Below are 19,904 nucleotides of genomic sequence, written 5' to 3'. Positions count from 1 at the left end.
GATTTACAGATTTCTAATACAGATTTTAAAAGTCCTTCTATGTAACTAACTTTTTTAAGTCTTTAAGAGTATTTCTTGGGCAGTAAGTTGGAGTCCCGGAGTAGAATCTTGAAACGTATTTGTAACACCTCAGATCACCAGTATCAAACCAGGAATACCCCAGCTCTATCCCATCAAGATCAAGGGTTTCTTTTCCCTCGTTTCACAGCACCTGAAGCTCATTAATGTTGCATGTGTATTGGGTTTTTCTTCAAGCTCCAAATGTAATTTTTATAAAGAGAATTTGCACTGAAATAAGGAGGTACTACTCAGAAGAGGATGAGAGGCTGTCAGGACAGAAAGTGAGGGGAGGGATTTCAACATGGACAGCTTTCACCAGTGACAGAGACCAGCTCTGTACTCATGTTCTTAACTCCTCCCAGGCATTTCTGCCTGAAACCTGAAGGCACAGAGGAATGTTTTGCCTGTCAATCAGCCTAACCACTGACTTAAATGCTTCGTTTATAGCATCGGGAACCTAGTCAAGGAATGTGCCTCAAACAATTTCCTCATATTTAAAATGAACACCCAAGTGCCTTACCCTAGGCCAGAAGTTAAATGGTACTCTCATCCTCCTGTGAAGTGCTTCCCCTCTCCATATACTGAAAGGTGTCTGTTAAAGTGCTGCTGCTGCAAAAAAAATGCCCTGGGTTTTAAAGCAACTGCTCTCACAGCAGCTGTAGTATCAGTGCATGTAGGTAACATCGTCTTACCACTGCTTCCCACCCTGGCTCATTGTGACTCATTCTGGTGAGGCTGTATCAAGACAAAGTGCAGATGGGGAAAAGGCAGGGGTGTAGGTTTCCTTCCCATCCCTGGAAGTTAAGTGGCTGCTTCTAAATCCAATTCAGCTGTTTCTAGTCTGGTGACAGGTGTTTAGCATGGCTCTGCAGGAACCAAGAATATTGAGGATGTGTTGGGATTCCTGTCTCAATCCTTTCTCTGCCAAGCAATAGTGAGCAATGTGTGGACAACAACTGAACACCTGCTTTTGTGAAGCTTAAGAAGGTGGTAGTACCAGAACCACCATTGAAAAGTTGCAAGTTTTTCAAAGCTTTCATTTGAAATAAATGCTTCATGTTAAACACTTTGAGGGTAGTAATTTCTGTTATCTCTAACTCTGGTATTAATTGGCACTGTAGCTCTAGAAGTTGCTTTTTGTTTTAGGAAGAAATTGCATTACTGCAAGCAACACATCTTTCCCTTGACTAAACAAAATCCCTGAACCTCTCTTTCTGGAGCTTTTTATTCCCATACTCATCTCAGAGGGAGAGCATTGTGCATTCTTGGGTCTGAAGAACCTAGGGACCTCTCTACGGACTACAGCAGACAGGAGAAGTATAGCTGAACTTGGGCCATTTAGGGCAAGAACTGGAGCCTCTTTCACAAGGGAACCTCCAGCTGCCTTGTCAGAAGACAGAGCTCAGCTTACCATTCTTCTGCAGCACAGCCAGAGGAGCCACACAGGAAATATACACAAAGACCAGTTCTTAGCTGTGCCTGTTCATGGAGGTGCTCCTACCCATAACTTGTCCCAGGAAAGCTTGGGAGAGGCAGATGATGAAAAAAATGTTATTTCTTTTCGTATCATTATCAGAAATAGGAACCTTTTTTCCAGAATTTGTAAATATTTAAAAAAAAGAACATTAGGAAAGAGCCACATTTTTAATTTTTTCAAAAGAAAACAACCAAACAAAATACATGTTCATTCCATAAATAATATTAGCAGCAAACCCTCCCATCATTCTAGGTGGTAAAAGGTTTACAGCACAAGCAGTAAAATACACTGTAAACACTCTGATCATCTGTAAGCCTCTTCCTTACTGAGTCTATATAGTCTTTCCCTCTTCACCTGCTTACATGTTCTAGTGAACTAGCGTGAGAAGAGGCAATAACTGTTCTCCAAAAGCCAATGTTTGATTTTCTGTAGTGGGTTAATTGCTTTGTCTGCAAATGATGATTTCACTGACTTTTTTTTTTTTTTTAAACCAAAGCTTTTTGTTTGTTTGTTTCTTAAAGAAGGAAACCTGAGCATTGACAAGTTTTTGCTTTGTGCCAAACCACAGCCTTCAGTTAAAAAGTATTAAAAAGCGAAATACATCAACTGTCACCACCATTTTTTGTTTGTTTTTGTTAGTGTCATGGCTTTGGCAGTTACGGACAGTTGGCTTACAGGTCCCTGCAATCACTCCACTACATTTCTGCTTTGTGGCTCTTTACTCAAAGGGCTATGCAAGGTGTGTCATGTATCCCAGCACTGGATGGATTAATCTGAGTGATGTGGAAAAAAAGTATGCACAGTGTGTGTGAAAAAGTCTCCTTGCCTCACATTTCGTTCTTAGCAACGCCTCACTTGTATGTGCGTGATCCATTCTCATTCAGTGTTTTGGCTCCAGAATTTATTAAGCGGTGGTAGTGTAGAGACCAAAACAGAAGGAAAACTCCTCATTTGACATATGCTGTTGACTGGGGAAACAAGAAAGACAGTTACGTTCCCTAGTTATAACATCCAAAAAAATTTCCCTCTCTCTTTTCTTCATTTGTGTCCAGAGAGGGCATCACCTGTTGAATAGGCTCCATTGTTAACCCTACAGTCTTCAGTCCTCATAGAGTCTATTAATTCCTCCTCTGAATCATCCTCCTCTTCCTCCTCTGGGGCTGACAGGCTGGATGTGGGGCCTTTACATATTTTTAAGTGTCGAGTGAGGTGATATTTGGTTAGATAAGCCTTGGAGCATTTTTCACAGACATAGTCCCTCTTTCCTTCATGTGAATTGAGATGCTTCTTCAGGTGATTTGTCCTCAGAAACAGCTTGTCACACTTGGGGCACTTGATCTGCCGTTCTCTGCAAGACATGAAAAAGTTACAGTTCGTTCCTGCCGCAAGGCAGCTGATACTGTATTAAATAGTGGGGGAGTGGTGACAGGAAGGGTGAAAGGGTCAGTCTTACTCCTAAATCTTACATTCAATACACCTGAAGAAACAGCAGACCAGAAATAACAGCACTACTGCAGCACTAAAGCGTAAATACTGCTCAGTTTTCTCTCACACAGTACATACACAAAGCCCCTCTTCTCTGCCCCGCCCCATCATTGGCAAAAGTCAGGCTTTTTGGATTAACTGCCAGCTTACAACCAGCTCTTTTTCTTTCCTGATGATAAATTAAAGAAGAAAAAAATTCCACAAGGGCTTTGTTTATTTTTTTGAGTAAGACCAAACTCTGATTAAGCTCCATGTTTTGGCAAGGGCAGAGATGTTGCCATGGCGGAAAGGTTAGTCTCCCTCCATCCTACCCTGTGCATAATCGGGAGGAAAAAAAGAACAAAAAAGAAAAAAAAGCTGCTGAGTGTTAACAGCCCTCTGTAAATGCTAAGCAGAGGCTTACCAGACTTGCAACAGTCAAATTCCGTAGATGACTGTGCAAAACACCTCCCAGCAATAGCGCTCCTGCCTCTGGCCATAAGAACAAGCAGCAAAGCCAGTCTGTCTGCCTCTCTCTTGCTCATGCTAGCTGCACTATGCTGGCTCGTAGGCAGCATGACAGAAGCAGCAATCACTTCCAAAGACAGTACAAGAACCAGATGCTGAAAATAAAATAAGCAGACGGACTAGCTTTGGGCAAGCAGCCTTTAAGGGAGAACCTTGGATTGGGAGGGATTGGGAGTAACTAAACAGGATGGAGAGATTCTCACAGCTAAAGGAAAGATCTGGCTTGGCAGAGAGTTGAGGGATGCCCTGACTGTGGGCATCTCCCTGCGGGAGGAGAAGGAGACCAAGTGCATTAATGAGACCTGGGAGGGAGGTAAGAGCTGAGAATGGCTGCACCCTGCCCACGGTGCAAACAGAGAGGGAGACTTGACTCACAAGCTGCTCGGTGAGAATAGCATTGAGGAGTTTATGATTTTTTTTGTGGTCATGTTGGGACACGGAAACAGTTCTTAGCAGAGAACTAAATGTAAATCAACTAACCCTCTTTCTCTTCAAAATAATGAACACTCCAGAATGCCATTTCACAAGCCAAGGCGCACACCTGGCATTTACTGTGTTATTAAAATATCGCAAACACTAAAACAGGACAACTTCAGCCAGTAACAAGGAAATTGTCCAGGTGGACTTCTCTGTCATTTTAGAGGATGAACCTATACTTCCTAGGCCAAACTATTTGCAAACTGGAGATTCTCTCTTGGGCTAGTTCACTGGCCAGTCCAACACATCCTGTGAGATCACTTACTGTGTGTGAGTTAGTACGTGCTGCTTGAGGTCCTGCCTCCGCATGAATAGCTTTTCACAGTAATCGCACTTCAGATTCTTCTCCCCGGTGTGGATGACCATGTGCGATTCCAGGTGAGCCTTCTGGGTGAATGATTTGTCACAGAGGGTACAGCGGTAATTCTTCTGACCTAGGATTACATACGTACACCCACAAATTGACAGTCAGTGTCCCAAGAAATACAGTAAGCAAACAAGCCTGACTACTTCCGAAAAATAAAATTTTACCCCGAAGAAAGGCAGATTCTTTGTGAACAGCACCTATTTCCTCCTGCAGTTCCTTCAGCCTCAGCATAAACGCCTACCTAGTTAGAGTCTAGATTTAGCTATGCAAAAAACAGGCATCTGACTTCATTTCATCATTCCCAAAGCTTTTCATCCCCCACCGCATGCACCCAAGCTAAAAAAACCCACTTCATGTTACTGTTTCAAAGCACTGAACCCTTCATGGGATGCACGGTTCTGCACTTTGTCCTTCTAAACGCCATTGATTCCTTTTCCTCCAGTCCTTGTGGTCAGTCAGCCTTTCCTATAAGACAGACTTTCTGCTTCTTGTCTACACCAACTGTGCCCCCCTGTTCTGCATATCAAAACATCACCAGCAGACTTGTAAATTTTCCAGCAAAGAGATTCAGGCAAACATTTAACAAGACGAGGCTTATCCAAGATGGAATTCTTGAGTAAAAATAATGGTAGCCTCCTTTTTAATAGTAACCATGGTAGCCATCTAGTTACTGTACATTAGTACATCCCCACTTCCACTGATTTCCCACAGGAACTGTATCTTATGCCTTACTGGAGCCCAACCACATTTGATGCACTGCATTGCCTTTTGTCTAGAAAAACAAGTTCTCTTCCCTAACAAACACACAGGTACAAAGCTCACCGGCTCTTTGGTAAATTCTATGTTTTATCCCATTTTCCCACTTATCTGCAGTTCTTCCATTATTCGTTATATAGAATAGAATCATTTTGTTTGGAAAAAACCTTTAAGATCACCAAGTCCAACCGTTAACCCAGCATTGCCAAGTCCACCACTAAACCATGTTCCCAAGCACCACATCTACACGTCTTTAAAATACCTCCAGAGATGGTGACTCCACCACTTCCCTGGGCAGCCTGTTCCGATGCTTGACAACCCTTTTGGTGAGAAATTTTTTCTAATATCCGATCTAAACCTCCCCTGGTGCAACTTGAGGCCGTTTCCTCTCGTCTTGTAACTTGTTACCTGGGAGAAAAGACTGACACCCACCTCACTACAACCTCCTTTCAGGTAGTTGTAGAAAGCAGTAAGGTCTCTTCTCAGCCTCCTTTTCTCCAGGCTAAACAACCCGTTTCCTCAGCCGCTCCTCATAAGACTTGTGCTCTAGACCCTTCACCAGCTTTGTTGCCCTTCTTTGAACTCGCTCCAGCACCTCAATGTCATTCTTGTAGTCACTCCTATAGACAGCCAGGATGCTGCCATTCTTAGAAAGGCAGGTCGAGGGAGGTGATTCTCCCCCTCTACTCTGCTCTTGTGAGACCCAACCTGGAGTACTGCATCCAGTTCTGGAGTCCTCAGGACAGGAAAGACATGGACCTGTTGGGAGTGGGTCCAGATGAGGGCCATGAAAATGATCACACCTCTCCTGTGAAGACAGGCTGAGAGAGTTGGCGTTGTTCAGCCTGGAGAAGAGAAGGCTCTGGGGAGACCTTATTGTGGCCTTTCAATATATAAAGGGGGTCTATAAGAAAGACAGAGAGAGACTTTTTACCAAGGCCTGTAGTGACAGGACAAGGGGCAATGGTTTTAAACTGAAAGAGGATGGATTTAGATTGAACATAGAGAAGAATTTTTTTTACAATGAGGGTGGTGAGACACTGGAACAGGTTGCCCAGAGAAGCTGTGGATGCCCCATCATTGGAAGTGTTCAAGGTCAGGTTAGATGAGGCTTTGAGTGACCTCATCTAGTGAAAGATGTCCCTGACCATGGCAGGGGGGTTGGGCTAGATCATTTTTAAAGGTCTCTTCCAACCCAAAACATTCTACAATTCCATGTTTCTAAGAGCTTAGATTTATGGATGCAAGCTACACCCTGCCAACTGGCCAAGGGATCAGAGAGAACACGTCCTGCCCCAGTGTTTTCCTGGCACAGGCATCTCCATAAAGTCCCCGACCCTTACCTGTGTGTATCTTGAGGTGTGTCCGTAAGTTGCTAGGATCACTGAAAGCTTTGCTACAGAAGTCACACTTGTGCGGCTTCATGCCCATGTGCCCCATGAAGTGGACGTGGAGCTTGGAAGGCGAGATGAAAGCCTGGGGGCACATGGAGCATTTCCACTTCCTTTCCTTGCTGTGGCCTGGCCCATGGCTGCTGCTGTGCCCTTGGCTCGGGAGGTGGGTGTGAATATGGCTGCTCAGATGGGCCTTGAAGTCCGCGTAGGAAGCGCATTCCTTTCCGCAGTGGCAGATGTGCACGTCCGGATGTTCGGGGGACAACCTTTGGGCACAAAAGCATCACTTTTAATGAGACACAGCAAGGCCTAACAGGGTGTGATCCATGTTAACTCTTTGTGGCAGCAAAGCCAGCTGCAGAGATTTCGCCCCAGCTCCTTTCAGCACAAGTGCTTACTTTTCATCTCTTTTAGGCAGACCATTTCAGATGTTTTGGAGGGGGCAAACTTTGGAAAGGTTTTGAGCAGAGCTCCACCAAACTGAAATTATCACAACCAAAGGTGGGGGGGGTAGGAACATCTTCAGCTAGCAAAACTCCTTTAGCACCAGATGAACAGAAGAAAACCAATCCTTTTTCTTTGAAACCGCAATCTTTTACTCCTGATCAGTGGAATTAGATAGTGAAACATTTAATTTCTTTTAAACGATGGCACTCCTGTAGTCATGAAACGTAAAAGGAAACTGTGACGTGCACCACTAGGAACTGAGAAGGAACACAATGCACTCCCAAGTCACAGTGACCAGAGATGGCACTAAAAGGGAATTCAAGCTGAGCACTCCCTTCAAAGCCAACAAAGATGAGCATGAACTTACCAAGCTGTCGTGCATAGTCCCGACTGTAATAAAAGAGAAGCTCATGTTCAGGTGGGATGTCCCGAGAGGTGCAAAAGTAAATTTTCGCATCGTGAGGATAAGCTACCAGGTTCTGCTCTTCCCGGTTCCTATAGCAATAACGAGAGTTATGAAAAAAAGCCCTCCAGAAACAATGACTTTTTGAGACAAGGAAAAAAAAAAAGAAGGAAATTCCTATAGGTAGGTAATGGGAGAACCTCAGTGCTTGTCAGCACATTATAAAAACTTTCATGTCTGTCACTTCTGTCCTTCTTTATTAAAGGAAAGGAAAACTGGACGTTGAGAGCCAATCTGCTCCACCAAATGATACATTTTTCACACCACTGCGATATCTTGCTGAGAAAATTATTAATAGACATTGGAGTGGGCTGACAGAAAAGAGTTTATCATCTCTTAAGAAACTACAAAAATACATATATTTCTCAGACTCCAGGCTACTTAGCACAGTACAGGGGGTTCTCACCTGGCTTTGCGTACAAACATCATCCAATTACATTCGTTTTCATCAGTTGTAATGATGCAGAACTCCAGGACACCATTGTGATGGATCTACCAGGAAAAACAAATGCAATCTCAGGACAAAACACAGAAACAAATGCAGTGAAAGCCAGCTTCTTTCTTTAGGGGAGGATGCATTTACCTAGAACAAGCCAGGAGGTCTCCATTGCCATTGTCAAGATCACAGCCCTGTTCTTACTCCTTACTTGCCCCTTCACGCAGGAATCTTGACCTCTCTGCTACCCAGGAGGCTAGGAAAACTGTTTATCAGCATCTTTCCCACACACCACCTTTAGCTCCCAGCAGAAATGCATTTGGCTACTTTTCTTAAGAGCCAAGTCTTATGAATAATAGTATCTGGGCAAACAGTACATGTTTTATTTATATAGATCAATTTTACTTTCTCAACATGAAATTATGTGAAAAAAGCTTTAAAGCAGCTTTCCTGCAACAAATCATTCATCACCTGGGGGAACTTTCAATAAACAATGATACAAAACAAACAAAGAAGTGCTGCCTAGTAATTCATAAAGAAGCTCTGCTGCAACTCCACACAAATACTGGAAACCACATACAGCCCTTTAAAAGAAAAGGCATTAAGGAAGTTTGTTGTACTTCAGGATTGATTACCAACTATTACATGGTATGCAGCTCTGCTATGCCGATATTAAGTATTAAACAATCAAACTGCATTAATTTTGATTTTGGCATGGGTGATAATGTTAAAGCTGCTGGGTCATGTGGTGGCTTTCACCAGACAAAGGCACACCTGCAGACTCTGTGAGCCGTAACATCCACTGACCTTCCAGATGTGACTAGCTGCTTTGTCTGTCCAGTCGGCCACCTCCACAGAATGACTCTGCTGCCCGATCAAAGGTCCAAAACAGGTCCTTACAGGAATGGTTTCTCGTGTCCACACACCTATCAGTAGAAGACCAAAATCTGCAGAAATCAATTATTTAAACAACTAATCATGTATAACAAAGAGGTGGGAGGTTTATGAGATAATGCTCCAGGGGTAATATCTAGGCATAAGATCATCAAAGCTTCTACTTCACATGTAAAACACACCTAAGGCAGAGACAAGAACCACCACCACCACATGACACTACTGGGAGCCGCTTTGTTGTAATTACAAATATTTATTTTGTTTGTCAAAAGCAAGTAATTTACTTTTCAGTAAGCTATAAAACTAAGATCCTAGCCACTTGTACCAATTAAAGTTTTCATGGCACTTTCTGCAGAAGCAGAAAATACTAGTTTCAGTAACTACATTTCGCCTACCTAATCCCCAGGAATTTCCAGAATTGTTGCTGGACATTGTTAAGCAGCTTCTGCATTTCTCCCCAGAGGCAGCTGTATTTCTGTCATGGGCAGAGGGATTCCTGCGTGTATATTATTTATTATTAAACATTTATATAAATATATATATATATAGGTCTACATGAACACACTGAATAGCTCTTAGGAATAAACTGGAAACTAGTGCAGCTTGAAAAGAACAGATGTAATCTACTCTCAACAAGCAGCATCACTAAGCAAGCCAATAATCACATTCTTCTCTAGCCTTCAGATCCTTAGGGTATTGCACTGTACTCTTCGATTTCCAGGTGACAATGGCGTGAAATACAGTAACAAGGTCCACATCCAATGACAAGGTCACAGTCTACATGCCAAATGTAAATGAAGGGAGGGAAAAAAAAGAGGCACTCGTGATCAATACTCCAATGAGAGCATCCAGAAGACCCACAGGTAGCAAACCAAGCTGATGAACAAGCAGACAGAAATCTCCTCTGTTATTTCTAATTGTCACCTTCCCCCAAACCACAATTGCTGTAATGTTTTCTTACCAAAGCTGTGCCTGGGCTGTTTAGCACATGATAAAAATAAACACCATACCTTGCTTCTGCTTGACCTTATGAAGTGTTTCGGTAACACTGTGGCAGCACCCCTAGAGTCTAGCTTAAGTCTAAGCAGTAACCAGAGGACAGGAAGATGTTACACAATCTAAGCCAGGGTGATTACAAAAGAGGGAACCACCTCTCTATTGCAGTGTTTCTTTCCCACACTAAAATCCCTGCAGTTTTGGATTTCAGGCAATTGAGTGTATTTTAAACCGCTGCATGGAAATATATAGTAATCTGATTCTTACCCGCTTCAGCTCCCATGATAGACTGCCGGAGGACAAGCTGCTTAGGGAGAGAAAGCCTGGCTCGGCTCTCTATTGGGGTGTCAGGGACAAAGGTGACGGGCCCGTGATCTGGGCAGTCTGATGGATATGCCTTGTCACACAGTGTACACCCTGCAGAGAGGGGAAGGGACAACAGGGATTAAAAAGATGCAACAGCCGCCACGGCACCATCAGCTCCCTACCAATATGCTTCAGCTCAGCTCCTGCCAAAGGCTGCTTCTATCATCTGGTTAACTCATCCATTTTACTAGCTTTTACTCAGAAAAATACAAACAGTATTATTACAGTCAGATGGGCACTGATGTACATGTCACTGTTCCTATCCAATTCAGATCAAACGTGAGGATTTCCACCTGCCTTCCTGATGGTAAATTAATCATCACCTAGACTCTAGACTGTCCCTACAGGGGCAACCTAGCAATAGGACAGAGTCCACTCTTCATCAAAACTACTGCAAAACAGACAGTAGTCTCCCCAGAGCTGGCAGTAATGCTGATGATGGAAGAGCCATTTTCTCTCTGATCATAAGTGAAATGACCTTTATTGGCAGAAAAATCCAAGCCATTCCAAACCAAACACCTTCTAACTGGTTATGTTTTTGGAATTCACCAGGAACACAAGAGTATTCTTGCATGTAGAACCTCAAGGAAACTCATGCAAAGGGACAGTAGGGTCTTCTTTCTAAAATTTTTCAATTTTAACCCGCAAATCCCCTTATCTCCATTTAAATTCAGATACTGTGCAAATCTTCAAGGCAGCAAAAACCTGACCTCACTGCTGCTTTTGAAGGACCCACTGCAATAAACTCATACAGTACACCTCTATAGGATGCCACTGAATGGAACCAAAACAAAAGCCCAAGAAGAATCAGTAGCATCACTTACCCAATCTGTCATTCAGCATAAGTACTGCTGAAAAATAAACCACTGAAAGCCTTCAGTATAATAAATTCAGGAAAAAGTTACAGCATAAAATGCTCTCATCTAGAAAAACTACATCATTTTAATTCTCTACGAATGGAGCGACCAACACCCACTCAGCAAACACCCTCCTGATGATAAATCATTCTTCTGAAGAAGAAAGATGCTCAGCTAATTAAGCAGGAACTCCACAAAGACCTTCTTTGGCCTCTTGATGGCCCAACTCCAGTATAAAAGACCTTTTACAGAAGTAGTCTTCAGCAGGCATAAACAGCAGCTCAATTATTACTTGTTTAAAGAGATTTTTGGGACACTCCCTTCATACATCAGGGTACCAGAATCTGACCCCATACAAAGTACAGTTTGAGCAACTACACAATTACAGATAGGAAGGTACTCAGAAAATTATTAGGTAGAGCCTATATAAGCATTGCTTCATGTGCACAGATGACATGTACAGCAACAACAACCAGACCCGAGTAATGAGAAACACTATTTGGAACAGTTGTTTTTAAGCATTGCCTAGCACACACCACTAACAGGTCTGTGGACTAGCCCCAAGAAGAGGCAAAGAAGAAGAAAAGCAAGTTCTAGGCATGTGACACTTCCACGTGGAAAGGTTTAGGGACTCATACATTTAGGACTGTAGCAAAGGCACACTTCTTTCTTCCCCTGTAGTATAAACAGTTTTCTGAAAGAGGCCCTGACTCCTGCCTTCTCAGTGGGAAAAAACATCAAGAGGCTCTAAAATAACTCCTCCTCCTTGCTGTCACCTGTCTGGACACAAATTAATGTTTTATTCAGGAGAAGTTTAAAAGCAACAACAAAAAGTTAAAATTTAAACCTTCCCAAGTCAAAGATCTATTTTGCAAATCACATGAAAGCACTAGGCATGCAATAGCCGTTACATCCTGCCAATGGGGAGTATCATCTGGGAAACAGCCTAGGGCTATTTTAAGTATAGCGACAATAAGGTGGCATACCTAATCTCACTTAGGTGAATAATAGAAGTGATTTCACCACAAGCATGTTGGGTATCACAGTATTTTGATCATTATTTGTTCAACATGCAACAGATGCTTATAAGAACTTCTGAGCGCATCAACTGTAAAACTCTTCCTCTAGGAGTTGTAAATTCATCATAGTTCTACACCCACCTGATTTTAAGTTATATTTTATCTCACAGAATAAACGTTTTAATCCAAATGTCTGACTAGACACTTTGCACTAAACTGCACCTCTCCCATTGCTAACCAAGGCACTAGTTCTTTCCATTTCTTAAAAAATGTTCTGCAGGCAAAGCTTGTCATAAGGCTCTGGCAGTTGATGGCCAGATTGTGTGCAAGAGCAGCACTCAGCAATGCTACCACAACTAATAAAACTGAATATAAAAGCTGGCCTTACGCTTCAGTGGCTGGAAGCCAGACATGCTGCGGGTGAAGTTCAAATCTCTGTCCCAGCAAACGAGAACTTCACAGTTCTCAAACACCACTCCTTGAACAATGACAGGATTGAGAGAGTGCAATGTCCAGTGCTCTTCTCTTCCTAGGAGATCAACTAACCTATGGACTTAAGTCCTTTGATGAGAATAATTAGAAATATTAAAAATTTCCCTCCCTCTCTGCTCTTTTTTTTCCAGCAGGTCCTGTTGAGAACAACATTTTCATGATGATTGTTCATGGTTTAATGAAAATTTTGCAAAATCACATACCATCACACTCAAGAATTATACACACTTGAAATGTATGCTTGTGGTGGTGTTTGTTGTGTTTTTTTACCAGAGCAACAAGAGTAATTTGTGATGTGACTTCAAAATACAAAAGTCTCATTGCAAAGGATTATAGCATATCCACAAAAGGCAAGAGGTTTATAAAGAACTAAGCTTCCAACCTCAAGGCAACATGGGAGATTGATACAAAGAGAATGACTCTAAAACATCCTATCATGTCTACTTCCAACTAGCGCCGTTTCAGCGTGGTTAATCCGCCACTGCAGATGTTTCAACATTCGTGGACTTGTTAAATAACTCAGTTTCCTTCACCAGAAATCTGAAGGACTAGCAACAAGAGTCCTGTCATCCCACCAGATAACAGCTACACAACAAATCCTACCCCAAGAAAGCAGGAAATGCCCACTCACATATGGTAAACAAGGTTGCCATGTTCTCCTTGTTCGAATTGGAGTCTTCCATTTGCAGAGAGGATGGTACGAAGGCAAGATTGTCTGCAGACACATCCACATGACTTGGCCCCATGGCTACTTCCTGATTTATGGAAGACACCGCCACCGGCTCGAGGCTGAGGCCCACTTCATGCAAGGCTACCGAGTCCAGGGAAGCTAGGTTGTGTGAGGTAGAGAGCGCCACACTCACGGAGTTGGTGCTCATGGCCACAGTATGAATGGAGTCATTTAGTGTGCTGTCTGATATTCCTGTCACCCGCCCGGCGATGTGGTCAGGCTCCATGACGACAGGGAGTTCCAAAGTGCTACCGTGAATGGGAATGACACCGCCGTGTCCCACAGCATCCGATGTCAAGTTACTTCCCACCGTGTCTACGGCTAAAGGTTCATGGCTCCGGGAGCTGTTCGGGATCTGCGAATGATCCCCAGCTACATCACCCATCGTAAGCTCCTCTGTCATCCCATCCGTAGAGATGGGGCTGGTTACCCTCGAAACGCTCTCCATAGTGATTGTAGTATCCAGTGCTACCTCGTGGCTGTCACTAGGATGCAGATTTTGAGCACCATGCGTGTTCACTGTGCGGGAGTCCATGGACACAATCCCTGGTTCCAGCCCCACGGTTCCACTGGGCTGGTAGGGATCTAGGGCCGAAGGATTGCTGGAGACTGACAATGCTGGATTGCTATCAACATTTATAGTGTTGGGATGGATGTACTGAGGTGGAGGTCTGTCAGCCAAGTAAGATAAGATACCTGATAAGAATGAGAGGGGGAAGGAGACGAGAGTGAGATGACATCAGTTTCCAAATTTTGAACAAAAATACCCCATCATCACAGCATAGTACATTAAGACCTAGATCCTTGAAGACATGCTCTTTACATTACGTCCAATTAAAACCCACTAATTCTAAAACATGGCTCACAAACATATGCCAACACAACACTCTTGTCAAAGTATCATTTGACAACAAATACAGAGCTTCCATCCAACACAGCAAGTCTCTAGTTATTTGTCAAAACCTGAACAGCCAAATTTCTGGCACCATCTGACCTAGGCTCCTCAGTACAGAGACTCCATTAGAAAGTGGTTCTTAACATTTTAGGCATAATTTTTCATTCTCAAGAAATAGCTCACAAAGGATGAAAGACTGCTAGCAGAATCTGACATTTGATAATCCCTCGTTCATCTTTGCTAAGAGCAGTAGAAACAGTTCTCCAGGATAAACCCTTTTTGCTTCGGTATTTTAGTTTTAACAATGACTACTTCCTTCCCCTAAGAGCAGGTGACACAACAGTCCATCTCAGAGATCATCAACTGCAATTCTGAAGAACCAACTTAAGGTCTCTCACAGGTATCGTGAGTCTTTCATTAGATGAAAAGTATGTTGTTTCTCCTAAAACAATAGCCCAGTTAAATTTAAATCAGAAACCCTAACATATTTTCTGGTAGTTTTGGAAAGACCCTCAATGTCAAACAACCTTGGAACTTAAGATACAAAGAAACACTAACTTATATTTACATGCTATCAACTTCTCTTGTTGGACAAAGCTAAAAAAAAATCTTTGGAGGAAATATATCAGCACATTCAAGTAAACAGTACTTTCAGCAGAGACAGAGACACATTTTGCAGATTCTGCAAGATCTGAGTCAGCAAGTTTCTTCTTGGCCTTGAACCCTATAAGCCATTTGCTCTGTAAAAGTTTGCCATTCAAACATGTCTGTTATTACAAGCACACAAGCATCTATACTCTTTCTGCAGCATAACCCCAGTAAAAATGGTTAAGCCAAGAAATGGACAGTTTAATATAATCAGCTGCACCAAATATTTCTGCACACTATGCTGCCCTGTGGCTTTAACAAGGAGGATCCTTGAAGGCAGCAAGATGACTGATGGAAGAGTCCTATGAAACACCAGGCTAAACATCAAGCAGACTAGAAAGAAAAAACACATTTCTGCATAAATAAATTATTCCAGCTCAGAAGAATGGCAAATACCTTCAGTCCTCAAACGCTCTGTCTCCTCCTTTACTCTTTGCCCTCAGGTATGTAATGCAGTAGGAAAGGTTAATCCTAAGCAGGTGGCAAGTTCAACCACTAGTCATCAGGTAGCTGACAAGATCTGGGCTGCTGTATTGCCTTTCCTAACCTAGGCTGAACAAGCAACACTCACTGGGTGACCTTGAAAAAGTTTATCTAACCCCCTTCCACCCTATCAATCTTAGCTACAAAACAAAACAACTACATTTAAAGCTCAAATTTCTGTGTCTTCGTTCACTAACATGTAAAATTCTATGTTTATACTCTACAACACATGCGACAGAGGAATCAAGATAGAAATCAGTATGTTAGGCCTTTGGAAACCAACCTTGAACAAAAAAATGAAGAAAACCTATGCCATGGGCTAAAGGGGTGGGAAAGAGCTCAAACACCTCAGCTGATGGCTTGCTCTTTTTGAGCTTTGAACTATTGTAACCTACCACCATGCACATACCAAGTACCACTTCAGACTACAGGAGGAAAAAAAAAAGCAGCAGTTTTCAAACTAAAGCGATTTGAGATAGAAACCAGGCATGCTTTGTCTTCTGTTAATCTTAAAATCAAAGCAGCAGGAGGAGTGACCAGTTTGGTTTAAGTAGAAAATACCCTGCAATTCTCTTCACATATATACATAGAAAGAGAAACCTGAAAATAAAGGTGTGTAAATGACACAACAGACTCCAGACAAACTCCAGGAATTTACAGCTCTGCAAAACAGTCAGTCTTGCCTGCTTCAGGACAGAAACAGGTGGCTCTTAAAACAATTTCTCTCTCTGTTCCTGTCCCTCAGCACCAGACTACTTACCAGGTAGAATGTGTCTGAAATAGCTGCTCTCCAGGTGAGGGTATGGTGGCGGAGGTAGGGTGTAGTTTCTCTCTGGTATACCACACATCACTCCTCGATCCCCAAGACCCATTGGGAGCATCAGAGACAGAGCAGAAGGCAAGGAACTCAAGGAGGGGCCCAAGTTTGGAATTGCAACAGGCAAGCCTGCAAAAGAAAATGTCCATTTAAATTTAATGGAACTACTTGAGCTTATGAACACATAAGCTAACAAAGAGGTTACTGATTCTTCAGGAGCTACCTGTGGAAGTACAGCATGGTACTGACAAAATAAGGTGGCAAGCTTCAAAGAAAGGATCAGAATTACGACAGCACTGAGAGGCATGCCTCAATGTGGCTAGATCTTTTTTGGATACATTACGTAGGGCCTGCTTCTGCTTTACAATTGTAATGGACATTTGTCTGTGTAGCCCTCTGAAAAAGAGAGCTAGGAAAAGAGTTTTGCTTTACAGGTGAAAAAACATTATTTTCACCTGAGTGAAGACAGACATAGATGGAGACAGATTTGCAGCTACAGTTTGTATTTCAAGGGATTCTGCTACCACCCACCTACCCACAGTGCAAACCACCTCATTAGAACAAAATGAGACTCCCATTAAGGCATAAGCCTGGTAAGCACACGTCCCTTTTGCTTTGCCACATAAGCAACGGTTTATGGTCTACCCTTCCCCAATTTACATCAACTCATTACCTGCTAAAGACACGACTTGCTATCAGAGCAAGCACCGCTACCCAGTTACAAACATTCCTGTGACAGTAAAACACAGAGCATGAGCTGCAATACCCTTTGTGGGAGCTTTCCCCATTACCTGGTGCTGGTATGGCGTTGTGAGTGGGTGACACTGCCAGTCCCAAGTGACTCCCCGAGACCGGCAGGGCATTGCTCACAGAGGATGAGGTCAGCTGGTCCATCCCTACGGGACTCAAGTTCATTTCATTCATTCTGGGGAGCAGGGAACAGAGAGGGGAGGGAAAAAAAAAAGAGAAACAGAAGCAAGAGCATTCCTGATTACTGACTGTACTGTGGTGAGGAAGGGCTGAGCAAACACACTCAAAATCAGATATTGACACATAAAAACTCTGTCTTAGAAAGCTAAACATAAAGCACATCAACCACTTATACTGTGATCACATCATGATCAATATATATTGATCATATTAGATAGCAATAATCAGGACAAAAACGCCTGTTCAAAATGACAAATCAGACCATAGCTTTTTCCTCACCATCCAGAAAACAGTCTCACTCCTTGTAGTCAAAGACACTGTGATTAAAGTATTGTGAACACAGATCAATTTGCAAGCTGAATGTCGCAATACTCGGACAACAGCATCTGATTTGTATTTCCTGACTTCTGGATGCCACATTCATATTCAAAAACCAAAGTCTGGGGAGAGGAGGAGGAGGAAAGATCACTTAAAACTGGTAACAGACACAAACCCTCTAATTTTCCAACTGTTTGAACAAGGCCAATAGTGACAAGAGTCACCTCTGCAGAATAGCCATTTTATAGAGTTTTAACAGGCTGCCTCAGTCTGGTTCTGCAGACATGGCACATGCTCCTATCACATTAAAAACTGTTACCGTGGATGATGTTATTTCAGAGCCATCAACCAGTGGCCCTTGAGTGCCTGCACCTCTCAAGCTACTCAAGTGGGCACACACCACATGAGTGGCTGCAGAGCTGCTGAAACCGCCGGGCTGCCCAATAACCCAAATCCCCAGCCTTGGAAGAAACCAAGCCAGCTCAGGGCACATCCATCCTCTGGGGTCTCAAGCTGCACATGCAGCCAGAACCAGTCCACAGGGATGCGGACACCAAGGAGACATGGTCACCTTGCACTTGTCAACAACTCTGCAAGCTCTGCCTGGCCTTAGCTCTGCCCATCCCGGCACTCCTGCCCACACACAGGCTCTAATCAGTGGTTCGTAGGGACAAAAACACTGGCTGCCCCCATAGTGATCACAACCCAGGCAACAGGACCTCAGGGCCACCAAGCTGACCCGAGCTTCTAACGTGCCCTCTGCAAGCAGCAGGCCCATGTTCTGCTGTACCGATGGAGAGCTGGAGCTTGGATTGCCACTCCAGTACGTAAAGGTACCGCTCCCCCTGGAAAAACGGCCAAATACAACGAACTCCCACAAGTTAACCCGAAGGTCTGAGCCACACAGAGTTGCCGATTTCCATCTCCCTTCTGCCCAGTTTTTGCCATCGCGCTCCCCTACCCTTGTCAACCGTCCCACTTGCCTCCAGGGACGGTGCGAGGGGTCCCGCTACCCGGCGGGGCAGGAGATATCCCCTCCCGCCTGCCCCTCGCCCACACGGCTGCTGAGGGTGTCGATGCCCGGGGGAGGGATCCACCACCCCCGAGGGGTGGCGAAGAACGGGGGCCAAGCCTCGGGGCCTGCAGGAGGCGCCGAACGCTTTAGGGACCCCTCCCTTCCTCGTCCCTTCGTCCGGGGTGCGCGCCGCCGTCGCAAGGCCCGAGGTGCCCGGCCCCCACCCCGCCCGGCCGCCGTCCCGCCCGCCTCCCACGACCCCCCGGCCCCGGCGGACCCGAGGGCGCTCACCTGGGGTGCATGGGGCCCGGCGCCGGGGCGGGGCCTCTCCCGGCGGCGGAGCGGCCGCAGCCGCATCAGGGCCCTCAGCCCCGGCCCGCCGCCGCCCCTCGGGCAGGCGCCTGCCCCCGGCCCCGGCCCCGGCCCCGGCCCCGGCCCCAGCCACGGCCCGGCCGCAACCACCGCCGCCGCCGCCTCATGGGCGGGGCCCCGAGCGGCGCGGGCCCGGCCGCGGGCGGGGGAGCGCGGAGGAGGAGGCGGTAGAGGGAGGCGGTGATGGCGACGGCGGCGGCGGCGGCGGCGGCGGTGGCGGGAGGGGGACGGAGGCTGCTTCCGCCGCCGCGCGCCACGTCCAGGAAGCGGCGCCACCGCCCCGGGGCTTGGCCGCTTCCCGCCCGCCGCCGCCGCTGCCGCTCGGCGGGGACCGAGACAGGGCCCAGCTCCGCGTGCCGCCGCGGGCCCTGCTGCGTCCGCCGTGCTGGCGCGGAGGGCCCCCCCGGGGCTGCCTGCGAGGCCTTCCCGGTTCCGTGTCAGACCGGGCCATCCCTGACCCTCTGGCAGCCGCCCGCCCGCCGCCGCGGCGGCTCCCCGGACCCGCTGCCCTTGCTAGCTCCCTGGCAGTCGCCGCAGGGCTCGGCACCAGCCACAGCGCTCGAAGCCGGGGCCGGTCTGCCTTCGGTGAACCTCGGCGGTGTTTGAGCCCCCTTCACCGCCACCTCCCCGCCTTGTTCCCAGATTGTTTCCAGCGCTGTGGGCGCCGCAGGGGCGGGAGAGCGGGCCTGGGAACCGCCCGGGTACGTGGTGGTGCTCCCCTTTCGGAGGAGCATCTCAGTTGGCACTCTGCGGTCCTAAGGCGTCATCCCCGTCTTGGTCGGCTGACCGAAAGCCCTTGCCGTTCAGCCCGGGGTTTCACATGCCCCTTCTCTCAGAAGGGCACGACAGTCGCTCCTGTTTTTCCACACAGCAGCCCCAGCGATCTCACTGCTTTCTTATCGTGCCCTTGTATCTGCCGTCTTTAGAGGGTTGCATTTCATGGCCTCCGCTGCATCAGCCCGTACTTCCCCAGCTACCTTCTGGACATCAGCTGCTGTTCAATTATCTATGATTTATGGCTCCTATGTACAATTCCAGCTAAGGCTACATTGCAAAGGAATCTCTTCATGTGCACAAGTACTTTTGTAGCTCGCTTTCTCCTGTGACATGTGGATATTCACTACGTACTCTGCTCAAATCAATCTACAAGTTCCATAAGTGCCAGGGTGAACAGCTGTTTCCTGAAACACTGTAATGTGCTTC

General features: G+C 45.5%; 1 protein-coding gene across 1 annotated transcript; it reads right to left on the bottom strand.

The window, feature by feature from the left end:
- Nucleotides 1-1,690: 1,690 nt before the first annotated feature.
- On the bottom strand, nucleotides 1,691-18,719 carry PRDM4 (PR/SET domain 4). The gene is made up of 11 exons (XM_068400590.1): nucleotides 18,621-18,719; nucleotides 16,858-16,991; nucleotides 16,010-16,195; nucleotides 13,125-13,919; nucleotides 10,027-10,176; nucleotides 8,677-8,795; nucleotides 7,840-7,925; nucleotides 7,334-7,465; nucleotides 6,473-6,789; nucleotides 4,272-4,440; nucleotides 1,691-2,885 (listed from the first exon to the last, which is right to left on the bottom strand). The coding sequence occupies exons 1-11, from the start codon at nucleotides 18,629-18,631 to the stop codon at nucleotides 2,576-2,578; spliced, it is 2,409 nt and encodes an 802-aa protein (XP_068256691.1). The 5' UTR covers nucleotides 18,632-18,719; the 3' UTR covers nucleotides 1,691-2,575.
- Between the last annotated feature and the right edge of the window lie 1,185 nt (nucleotides 18,720-19,904).

This window comes from Nyctibius grandis, chromosome 5 (genome assembly GCF_013368605.1).
Source record: "Nyctibius grandis isolate bNycGra1 chromosome 5, bNycGra1.pri, whole genome shotgun sequence".
In the NCBI taxonomy this organism is placed as follows: domain Eukaryota; kingdom Metazoa; phylum Chordata; class Aves; order Nyctibiiformes; family Nyctibiidae; genus Nyctibius; species Nyctibius grandis.
The sequence above is the reverse complement of the archived record's forward strand: the minus strand, read 5'-3'. Positions and strand labels throughout refer to the sequence as shown.